Genomic DNA, 12,443 nt, shown 5'->3' on the forward strand with positions numbered 1-12,443 from the left:
CAAGGGAGAGACTATATTTAAGACATATTTTAGGTATAACTGATAGAACTTGCTGATTAGATGTGGGAGTGAGACATGAAAGAGACCAAGTGTCTTCAATGTTCGGTTCAAACAAAAATGTATGGATAGTGGTACATACTGAAATAGGTGATATACATTTTTGGGGAGTGACTTGAGGGGTTAAGCTTGAAATATTTATTATACATTTAAGTGAAGATGCCAAGTTGATGGTTGGTTATACCAATCTGGAGCTGAGAAGAAAGTCCGGATTGAATTACTTACATATCAGCACCCTCTTTTTCATCAACTTGAGATAATTCCTTTTCTACTATTTTCTAATCTAACCAACATCTTACCCATAACAAATAAATATTTGTTAAAAATAATCAAGACCTGAATCAAGAAACCCCAAAATTCATGAAGAAAAATGCATTAGCCATAATACTACTATATTCCACTAATTGTCTTCTATAGAATTTGCCTTTGGAGTTTGGCTGACATAAGATTGATTGGTATTTTTCATAAAACTGCCTTCTGAAATATCACTGAGTACACTTTAATCAGAGACCCTCTGTCTGTCAAATTCAAAACTCAAGGCTATAGCTAACATCCAAATCCATTCCAGGCTGAGAGATTTAAGCATAAAATAACACTTGAAAGTTCCATAAGAAAAAATAGGAAAATTTAAATCATGGAGCGGTTGGGCAAGGGAAACAAAGGAAAAATAAACAAGTGGGGACTACATCAAACTAAAAAGTTTTGCACATCAAAGGAAACCATTGACAAAATGAAAAGACAACCCACTGAATGGGAGAAGATATTCACTAATGATACATTGGATAGGGATTAATATCCAAAATATGTAAGGAACTCACACAACTCAAAAAAACAATCGAATTAAAAAATACACAGAAGACCTGAATAGATATTTCTGTAAAGAGGAAATACAGATGGCCAAAAGACATATGAAAAGATTTGCAAGGTCACTAATCATTAGAGAAATGCAAATTAAAACCACAATGAGATATCACCTCAAGCCTGTCAGAATGGCTATCATCAATACATCAAAGAACAATAAGTGTTGGCCAGGATGTGGAGAAAAGGGAATCCTATACACTGTGGGATTGCAAATTGGTATAGCCGCTATGGAAAACAGTCTGGAGGTTCCTCAAAAAATGAAAAGTAGATCTACCTTTTGACCCATCAATTGTACTTCTAGGTATTTATCCAAAAAAAAAAATCAAAACAATAATTTGTAAAGATCTATGCATTCCTATGTTCATGGCAGCACTATTACAGTATCCAAGATATGGAAGCAACCTAAATGCCCATCAATAGATTATATGGTTCATATATACAATGGGATATTAATCAGCCATAGAAAAATGAAATCCTACCATTTGTAATGACATGGATGGACCCAGAGGTTATTATGCTGAGCAAAATAAGTCTGATAGAGAAAGATAAATACCATATGATTTTACTTATACGAAGAATCTAAAGGAACAAAAAGAACAAACCAATCAAAAACAGACCCACAAATATGGAAGACAATCTGGGACAGCCGGAGGGGAGGAGGTGAGGGGAAGAAGAAAGCAGTGAAGGGTTAAAGTACAAATTAGTAGTTGATAGATGGTCACAGGGATGGGGAATGCAGTCAGCAGTAAAGTAACGCTATGTGTAGAGCCAGACAGAAGACAGAGTAATCGATGATCATTTCATAAACTACATAAATGTCTAACCAAGGTACTGCATACTTGAAACTAATAAAAAATATCATGGAGTAGAAAATCTAAATAGGACACAAAACTCAGGAATAAAATAAAAGCAAAAAACTGACTACATAAAAATCGAATTTCTATAAGGCAAAAAATAAGACAAACTGTGAAAAATATTTGCCATATCACAAAGGCCTAATACATTCCTTAACATGTAAAGAACTCTTACAAACTAGTAAGAAAAGACTAACCAACCGCCCAATAGAAAAATAGAAAAAATATAAACAGCCAGTTTATAGACAAGAAAATAGAGTAACTTAAAAGCAAATGAGAAGATTTCCAACCTCATTTATTAAAAGAAAACTAGAAAATATAATATCACACAAGATATCATTTTAACAAACTTATCAAATTGGCAAAAAAGATACAATACTGTGTTATCAAGGATGTGCAAACAACCACTCTAAAACATCACTGGTGGAAGTATAAATTGGTAGTCTCTCTGGAGGATAATCTGGGCAATATACATCAAAATTTTAAATGCATATACACTCTGACCAATTCCTTATAGCCTCATAAAAATTTAATTAACTTAAATATCCATCAATAAAAGAATGATTAAATAATAGTATATTTGTACACTGGAATATAACAGCAACTTTTTCATTGAGAAAATTCTATATGTGCTGATGTAAAAATAAGGTACAGAGGTAGGTTTTGAAATTTTGTGATTTGGGTGCTGAAGAAAAGATGTATTTGTATTTTAGATATATGGAATAGTTCTGGTAGGTGACACAAAAAACTGGTAATGAACTGAGTGACTAAGGGACAGGGAAGAAAAGAAGACTTACTTTTTATTGAATTTAAAGTCTTGTGCAAATTTTACTTATTAAAAACAAACAAATAAAAAACAAAGATTAAAAAAACATTTTTTTCTTTAAGAACTGGTATACTTCCTATCTTTAGACTAAGAGAGTTAGATAACCTATTATGTTTTTGCTTTGCCTTGGTTTATATGACTTCTTAATACAAAAATTCTCTTTACTTTGCTACTTTGCTTTTATCTTTCATCTTTTTTTTTTGAAAGTAGGTACGACATAATTTCCATGAGTTCTCAAGCCCTTCATAAAGAACCCGACTTTTATATTCTCATAAAATAAGCTACACAGAATAGTTATGTATAGAGCCAAATGCGTACTAGAGTAATAGAGGGGATCACTTCATAAATTATATAAATATATAACCATTGTACTGTATACTTGAAAGCAATATAAAATACAATAAGTTATACATAAAATCACTATCAGAGTAACAGTGTGTTTGAAATCTCACACGTAACTACATATGTCAAATGGATAGTTGGAGCACAAAAAGGCCTATGTCAATGGTGAACGAAATCTGAAAACAGACAAAGGAATACACTGCACGGTCAAAAATACATGAAATCTTGTCAACATGCTTTATGCCAAAATCAGTTCTCAGGGAGCAAAATGTTCTGTAAATTTTAACAGTAACTATAAATTTAGGCACTGACGTTAACTAAAAATACATATTATGAACAGCCAGCCTCTCTTCTGCAACTCAATATTTTTTTTAAAGCAATAGAACATTTCAACATTATGTCTCAAAACTGAAATGAAATGTATTGGAATAGAAACCCTAGTATTAGTGATTTGGAAAATAAAAAATGTATAAATGTCACTCTATTCTGTAATTCCACTATCACTCATTTAAGTGAATAATAATGCCTCTACAAAAGCAGAAATGACAAAATTTCAACCAATGAATTTAGCAATCATTTAGTCCTATCTTGTTTTATAAATAAGGGAAAGGCATGGAAAAAAAAAGGTGCCAAAATTGACATGGCTCATGAATGTCTCAGCTGGAATTAGAATGCAGGTCTTCTAACTCTAGTGCTACGTCATTTCTACCCCATTATATTATAATTTTGGCACGGATAAATAGTTGTAAACATTTTAGTAAGAATATTAACAAGAAAAATAAAATACAGTGATTAGAGAGAAAATAAAAATAGCCAATCTAAGAAATGAAAATAAGTATATTAGGGTTAAAATTTAAGCTATTAGGAACAGCGTAAAAATAGTCTAAAGGCAAATCAACTGTCCCAAACTTGATAAATAATAAAAGTCAATGAAAGTTTCAGAAAATAAAGTGTTATTCATATAAATTTATAAACCATTAAAACGCTAATAGAAACAACTCAAGTGTCCATCAACAGATAAATAAAAATGTGGCATATATATATAATGGAATATTATTCAGCTATAAAAAGGACTGAAGTTGTTTTTTTTTTTTTACATGCCTACAGCACCTGGTCTTTCTAGGTCTCCCATCCAAGTACTAACCAGGCCTGACCCTGCTTAGCTTCTGAGATCTGACAGGATTGGGCTTGTTCAGGGTAGCATAGCTGTAGACAGGACTGAAGTTCTTATACATGGTACAACATGGATGAACCTTGAAAACATTTTAAATCAGTCAGACACAACAGAAAAAAGATTGCATGACTCCAGTTATATGAAATATACACAATAGGCAAATTCATACAGCGTAGATTAGACATGACCAGGAGCCAGAGGGAGGAGAGAGTAGGGAGTTATTGTTTAATGGGTTTCTGTTTGGGGTAATGACAAGTTTTACAAATAGTGGTGATGGTTGTAACACATTATGTATATAATTAATACCACTGAATTTACATTTAAAAATGATTAAAATGGCAAATTTTGTTATATGTATTTTATCATAATTTTAAAAGGTAAAAAATAAGAGAGACCACTATTAAATTGTTGTATATTTATTTTATAATAAAAAATGCTCAGAAAAACCATCCTATGCAGAACCGAATAGTATTCTTATCTGACCACTGGAAAAACAGAATTTATTCTAAATCTTATTTGAAATTTTCATTAATTCAACAAATTGTTGTTAAGTGTCAGGCATTAGATGGATGGATGGATGGATACATAGAACAAACAAAAGCAGACAGGCCAATCTATCATGTCCACCTGATAAGAGTTGCTAGAAGGATCAAATTAAATAACATAAATGTGTTTCAAAATCTTAACACACTATATAAATATAGGTATGTTTTAAGTTACATATCCCCAAAATTCAAGCTAAAAGTCCTAATACTCTGGGAAAAATACATTTCAAAAGGATAAAAGGTTTGTAAAACCAAGAAAGAATTATTTTTAAAAAATATGTCTACATGTTTGAAAAATTAGATTTATGCCTTAGTCAAAAATATTGGTGGGATGATCTCTAAGGTTTCCTCTAACAATAAAAATATATAATTTTTTCATTTGAAATGTTAAGTCACTATCCTAAAAATAAACGAAAACAAAACCAAAATCCTACATTAGGTTGTCTGACCTTTTAATTCTATATCTTATTATATTTTATACCTTCAATAACTTATTTGGAATCAAACTTTTATTCTAAGAGCATCCGTGTGGAAAAGGTTTCTCAAAGCAGAGTAAATTTTGAATTGTTAGTATTGGTTTACTTTATTCTTCCCAGGATGAGTAATTTTTAAAGTAACCTGTATCAGTGGACTGTGTTGTACTAACTAAAACATTGAATTGACATTTAAAAAAACACTGTGGAAATAAGTGTTTTGTGTGCAAATATATTTATATGTATAAATGAATTACCAAAAAGGGTGATCATAGCAATGGCATGAAAAAGAGTAAAAGCCAATATATACTTTTTGGATCTACTGCACTGTCTAACCACAAGATGAAAGATGAATGCAATCACTGTTTGCCTAGGAGGTGAGACTTTACTTATAGCTTTTGGTGGCAAGCTCATGTAAATCATGGGATGATAGATATTCTATCATGAGTTAAAACCAAGTAGCAGAAAAGACTGGGGAAAAAAGTTTATACTTACATGTATTTTACAATTAAAAAAGAAAAATACACCTTGAAAAATAAAGCTTCAAAAAGCTGGGGAACTATTTTTTCTTTTCCATTTCATAAATGGGAATGACTACCTATGAATACAGTTAAAAAAAGTTAAGTCTGTCCCAGTGCTTTTCAAATTTTAACGTACATTTGAATCACCCAGGGACCATTACTGCTTGAATCGTCACCACATGATTTGAGAGGCTGAATGATGGTTCGTTCCCTAAAGATGTTTACAACCTAATCTTGGAATCTGTGAATGCTAATTTACATACCAAAAAGGACTTTGCAGGCATGATTAAATCAAGGACCTTGAGATGGTGAGATTATCCTAGCTATCTGACAGGGCCCAAAATGTTATCATAAACTTCCTTATAAGAGGGAGGCAGGAGACAGAGTGTAAAAAAGGCAATGGAAACAGAGTGATGAAGATGCTACACTGCTTTGAAGATGGCCTATAAGCCAAAGATTGCCGGCAGCCTCTAGAAGCAAGAAAAGGCAAGGAAATGGGTTTTCCCTCAGACCAAGGGTCCCCAATCCCCGGGCCGGAGGCAGGTACTGGTCTGTAGCCTGTTAGAAACCAGGCTGCACAGCAAGAAGTGGGCAGCGGGCTCGCAAACAAAACTTCATCTGTATCTGCAGCCACTCCCTAGCGCTAGCACCACCACCTCAGCTCCACCTCAGATCATCAGGCATTAGATTCTCATAGGAGCACCGATCCCTAGTGCCAAAAGGTTGGGGACAGCTACCCTAGACCCTTCAGAAGGAATGCAGGCCTGCTGACACATTGATTTAGACTTATGAAACTGATTTCAGATTTTGTAACTATAAAATAAATCTGAGTTCTTTTAAGCCGCCAAATTTGTGTTACGGTATTATAGCAGCAATAGGAAATTAGTACAAATTATAATATCAATTTCTTTAAAGAGGAACTTATATGCTTATTAGGAATATTGTTTATAACACTAAAAACATACTATAAAACTCCAAAAAGAAATTTTAAAATTATGCACAGCCATTAAAAAGTATCACAGAAAAATTTAATCATGTGGAACACATGAGAATATAGGGTTTTTAAAAAATAGGTTATGATATAGTTTTAAAAGAATTTGTGTACATATTTTAAGCTTCCTATAGTGCTACATACTGAATTGTCTCCCCAAAATTCATATGTTGAAGTCCTAACTTCCAATGTGACTATTTGGATATAGGGCTTTTTGGAGGACTTAAGGTTAAATGAGATCACAAGAGTAGTACCTTTATGATAGGATCAATGCCCTTATAAGAGACACATGAGCGCTGGCTCACTCTCAATCTCTTTCTCTGTCATATGAGGCAGCAGTCCCAACCTTTTCGGCACCAGGGACCAGTGCTCCTATGAGAATTCAATGCCTGATCATTGAGGTGGAGCTGAAGCAGTGATGCTAGTGCTGGGAAGAGGCTGCAGATATAAATGAAACTTGGCTTGCTTGCCTGCCACTCACCACCTTCTGCAGTGTGGCTGGGTTCTTAACAGGCCACCAACTGGCGCTGGTCTAAGGCCTGGGGGGTTGAGGACCCCTGATATGAGGACACAGCAAGAAGGTAGTCATCTATAAGCCAGTTAGATACCTCCCTAAAAACTGACCATACTAGCGCCTTGATCTTGGACTTCTGGCTTCCACGACTGTGAGAAAATAAACTTATTTTAAGCTTCCCAAACTATGGTATTTTGTTACAGCAGCCCAAGCTAAAACAGATTTTAGTATTGAGAAGTGGGGCACTGTTATGACAAATACCTAAAATGTGGGAGAAGCATTAGAACTATATAACAGGTAGAGAATCAAAGAGTTTGGAGATGCATGCTAGAAATACAGATTATTAAGGGCAATTTTGGTGAGGTCTCAGATGAAAATGAGGAACACGTTACTGGAAACTAGCAGAAAGGAGAACCTTGTTACAAAAAAGTACTTGTCTGAACTGTTTTCTTATGTTTTGTGAAAGTGATGAAACTGGGTATTTAGCTGAGGTTTCTAAACAAAGTACTGAGGGAGTGGCTTGGTTCCTCTTGACTGCTTAAAGTCAAATGCAAAAGGAGAGATGTGAATTAAGAAAGGAATTGAAAAAAGAAACCAGAACCAAAAGATTTGGAAAATTTTCACCTTATTTATATTGCAAAAAATTAGACAGCATGTTCTGAAGAGAACATCATGGGTATGACTGGACCATCACCCCATAGAAACCTTATGGGATTATATGAGCAGAAACAATGAAAGTTTGAGTTGAAAGGGTCAAAGATGGGACATACTGAAGGAAGGCTGTTAGACTTCCTGGATTTAACAGGACTGAATAGAGCTATTTGGCTTCAAATAAACACTATTTTTCAAGAAGGGAAAATGACCCAAGGGCTATTCAAAGGTCATTAGAGCTACTTTCTCAGTTTCAACAGGCCAGACTGCCTCTGTAGAGGCTTGGGGACAGGACCCCTGCCTAGAACTATGAGGGTGACGCTGCCACTAGAGTGGGCCTGGAAAACACAGTATTAAATCGAGGAATGCCGCAAAAGCTTAAGATCCAATAAAACTTGCCTTGTTAGATTCTGTACTTGTTTGGGACCCATCACCTTTTTCTTCCTTCTGATTTCTCCCTTATAGAAAAGGACTGTCTATGCTTCTTCCACCACTGTATTTTGGAAATACTTGTCTGGTTTCACAGGTTCACAGCTGTCAAGGAATTTTGTCTCAGGGAGAATTGTACCTTGAATCTCATCCATGTCTGATTTAGGGGATATGTAAATGAGACTTTGGACTGGACTTTAGGGTTGATGCTGGAATGAGTTAAGACTTTTGAGGTCTTGGGATGGAATGAGTATTTTACATGTGAGAAGGACATGGATGCATGCTGTGGACTGAACTGTGTACTCCTAAAACACATATATTGAAGCCCTAATTTCCAATGTGAGTATTTGGATAGAGCAGAGATTTTGTGAGATAATTAATGTTAAAAAGCTCATATGAGTAGAGTCCTAAACTGAAAGGATTGGTGGCCTTATAAAAAGATTAAAAAAAAAAAATTTCTCTCTGCACATTCACCAAGGAACGGCCTTGTGAGCACACAATGAAAAGGCAGCTGTCTACAAGCAAGGAAGAGAATACTCACTGGAACCAGACCATGCTGGCACACATTAGAGGACTTCTAGCCTCTAACACTGTGAGAAAATCATATTGTTTTAATTCTGTGTTATCTTATTATTGAAGCCTAAGCAGACGAAGGTTTAAGTGTATATTTGTAACTAGAAAAATATCATTTCAGCAATAGCAATGACTTTGAAAAGCTATCACATGCAAATTTTATTTTAGAAGAGTTGAAAACGGAAATACAATAGGCTTTGTCTATATTCAGAGTCCTATAGTTCTTTGAAGTATAGTGTTATAATGCTTTATGAGATCCTACTGTATTTGATTGATACCTGATCACACCAATATTAATCACTTACAAACCCCTGTCAATTTTATGATTTGAGCAGATAGACTATAAAATGATGTGTAATTTTTTATGACTGCATTATTCTAAAAACATATGCCTTAAAGCCCTCAAAAATAAGATAGTTACAATCAGTCGTTCTATAGTTGTCATTTAAAATTAGCATTATATAATTAGAGTGACCATATGCCTAATTTGCCTGGGAGAATCCTGGTTTATGCCCACTGTCCTGGTGTAACTGTTAGTACCCACTTTCACTCTCAAAAAGTCCTAGCAAACTATGGTTATTCTATGTATAATCAATTACAAACTTATTATTTTTTAAAATTTTATAAATTTAGTGTTCAGTCTGGAACAGGAAATACCAAATGTTACTAAAATCTTTAAAATATGGCTGTCCCACTATATAATAATCAATCACTTAAGTAATTTTCTTCCACTGGGAACCAAAGTAAATTTTGTGAATGAATTGAGAAGTGCTAAGAACCAGGCACCAAATCATTATTAGATGATTTTGAAATCACTCGATCTAAATTTTAATTTGTTCAAGTAGTGTTAAGGTTATTCAAAGGAAAATGTCAATACACCTAGAATTCTAGAATGGATCACACCATGTATCAAAAATGTAGAAATAAATAACCCTGAGCTTATCAACTTGACTATTCTGGAAGATATGTTTCACACAATTTCTAAATGGGATAACAGTTCCAAATTCCTTCCTCTAGCATTAAAAAATAAAGAAATGTATAAGATTGAGGTCATTAAAATCAGATTAGTCATCTAAAATTCATATTCTACCCATGAAACTATGCTGACTCAGGGCACTGGCTTTGCTTTATATTAATAAAATGGGTCATTTTAAGAATTATCAAAGCTACACTTAAAGAGGATAACACAAAAGGAATGTAGGGGGGAAAAGACTTCTTCTCAAGATTTTATAGGCGATGAGCAAAGAAAGAAAGAAAAAAGTCTGACTGGTAAATTCAGACTGACCACATGAGATCAGCTTTCCACATTTACAAATACAATACCAAATCGTCCCTACTAAGTGTTACTAAAAACAAAAATGGGGCAAATTAAAATTGTAGAATACTCCAATTCAGAGAATGGTATTAAGTATATACATATGTTTCACTTTATATATTCCTGATTCATAATGTGTTTTTATTTTAAAGCAATGAGTCTACTGCTCATATACATTGCATCTCACAGCATCAATACATAATGTATACTTTGAGACTAGTCTTTGGATTCCTGTTCTTCCTCTGATTCTCGTGACCGTTTCCAGGAGTTCAATGAACCTTCTGTTTTCAATGAACATGGAGTATCAACAACAGCATCTCTAAATCCCTGACGCTGCAAGATGAAAAAATATACCAGTATGCTTTAAGAACATCTAAAATAATGACTGGTCTTGCAAATATTTTGAAGTACTTGATAAGAGAGCTACTTTATTCTTGACATAGAAGTGATCAACCACTGTGGATGAAAAAGATAAACCTCAGGGATAGATGCGTAAAACCAGGGCTGTACTAAAGTATTTTATATCTAGAGTAATATGTGTGTGTGTGTTTATATATTTTTATTCATTCATTCATTCATTCATTATTTATTTATATGCACATACACACACACATACACACAGAAGTAACACTGCATTATAAAAATGTTCTCTAAAAGAGAATCCTAACAAACTTTGTGGTGACTCTATTGGAAGAGGTGAAAGGAAGTAACATAAACTAATTACTCAGGAGTTCTACAAACTTATTTTCACAAATACTCTATAATAAAGCTTTCCAACAGAATACTTTACATGCACCTAAGCATTGCAAAGACTAAATGGATAATTCAGTTTCAGAATCTCTATTTCTGTTTTTGTCCTAAAAATATGAGATGCCAAGAAAATATCTGGCTCAACGCTATTGATAAATACGCATATTTCAGTAAAAAAAAAAAAGTGAGTTCTATGATGTACAAATACATGAAAATTAACATTTTAAAGTGGGATATATTTGGTGGCTAATATATAGACAGATCTATAATATCTACAGACCAAAATGAGTAAGGTTAGTATTTTCCCTTTTCTGAAAATCTTAAACAACTTTCACTTTGAAAATCTTTACTATCCTAACATTACATACGGAACACACCACCCTAGAAATGTTTCCTCTGTAAGAATAAATGTCAGTACAATTGTGACTAGAAAATTCTGTATATACACTAATATTTGGGGGATAATTCGAAGTATCAAAAGCTGTCCTCAAATAGGCTTGCTGCACACACAAGTTAAAAGCAATCTGTAAATGCGCTCTTTAGATAATTACTGCCCACCGACACCAAAATCCCATTCTAATCAAATAATACTGACTGTGATTTGAAACGGTACTGTAGATTCCTTCTGGCTTGGTGATTTGTACAATGTTGCCAACCTGCTTTGAGAAAAAGAATAAATACACACAAACATATAATCTTAATTAGTTCAGATGACTAATTTGATCATTGAAATTTATAGGGTTTTTTTAAAACCATAATTCTATTATTTTGTTCTCTAAGGACACAGAAAGCAAAGAAGTATCAGATATCCTTTCATCACAGAATAGCTATATGTATACATGGAATTATTTACACATAATAATAGATTTGTTTATATAAGTGAAGTTTTAAAGCAACCTAAAAGTCCAATGAGTGATTCAAATAAATTTATTTTATATGTTAAGAGACTGTTTATGCCAGAAAAATAAAGTGGAAGACAATATTTAACAAGATAGGAAAATAGTAAGTAAAAGTTATACTGCATGATCTTGCATTTCTGAGTATTTATACATACATGTACAGAAAAATTACTAGAAGGCTACAATAAAAAAGTCAAAATAGTAAAAATGTTAAGTAAAGGTAGTTTTTTGTTTATATTTTTCAAATTTTCTGCAGTAATTATGTTTTTTGGGTGTTAGAAGTATTAAGACATTTTCTTGGGATACACATGAGAAACATAATTCATATTATACTAATATAAATAAGCTAGGAAGACACATTCTTTCAAAATGATTATGTCCGGAAAAATCACTGTCATGATAGAACAAAGTCTCTTTAGGTAGGATTTTATTATGTACTCTAAAAGTAAATAATATAAAACTGAAAGCTTAAAGAAGTTGAGAAATAAAATTCTAAGCTCGTATTAACTATGGTCAAATATTATAACAGCAACAAATATATGCAAAAAATTTTAAAATGCCTTTTAAAATTATTCTATAACTGATGTAACTTCTTCACAATAGCCAAAAGGTTGCAACCCAAGCAACTCTAGTGTCTAACAGATAAATGGATAAACAAAATGCGGTAT

General features: G+C 33.2%; 1 protein-coding gene and 1 pseudogene across 4 annotated transcripts in view; both read right to left on the reverse strand.

Moving 5' to 3' along the window:
• Positions 1-4,038: 4,038 nt before the first annotated feature.
• On the reverse strand, positions 4,039-4,154 carry LOC118604103 (annotated as a pseudogene).
• A 360-nt stretch (positions 4,155-4,514) lies between these two features.
• The window catches only part of RAD51C (RAD51 paralog C), a 31,900-nt gene continuing 23,971 nt past the window's right edge, over positions 4,515-12,443 (reverse strand). Inside the window, exons 8-9 of one of the 4 annotated variants that reach the window (XM_016123103.2) lie at positions 11,472-11,535; positions 4,515-10,459 (exon numbers count right to left, since the gene is read on the reverse strand). In XM_016123103.2, the coding sequence (XP_015978589.2) occupies positions 10,343-10,459; positions 11,472-11,535 (181 nt within the window). In that variant the 3' untranslated portion in view covers positions 4,515-10,342. Of the gene's footprint in view, positions 10,583-11,471; positions 11,536-12,443 lie in introns of all 4 variants that reach the window. The other 3 variants (XM_016123104.2, XM_036222882.1, XM_036222883.1) reach the window with 3 other exon arrangements.

Source organism: Rousettus aegyptiacus, unplaced genomic scaffold (assembly GCF_014176215.1).
Source record: "Rousettus aegyptiacus isolate mRouAeg1 unplaced genomic scaffold, mRouAeg1.p scaffold_m13_p_6, whole genome shotgun sequence".
Taxonomy (NCBI): Eukaryota; Metazoa; Chordata; class Mammalia; order Chiroptera; family Pteropodidae; genus Rousettus; species Rousettus aegyptiacus.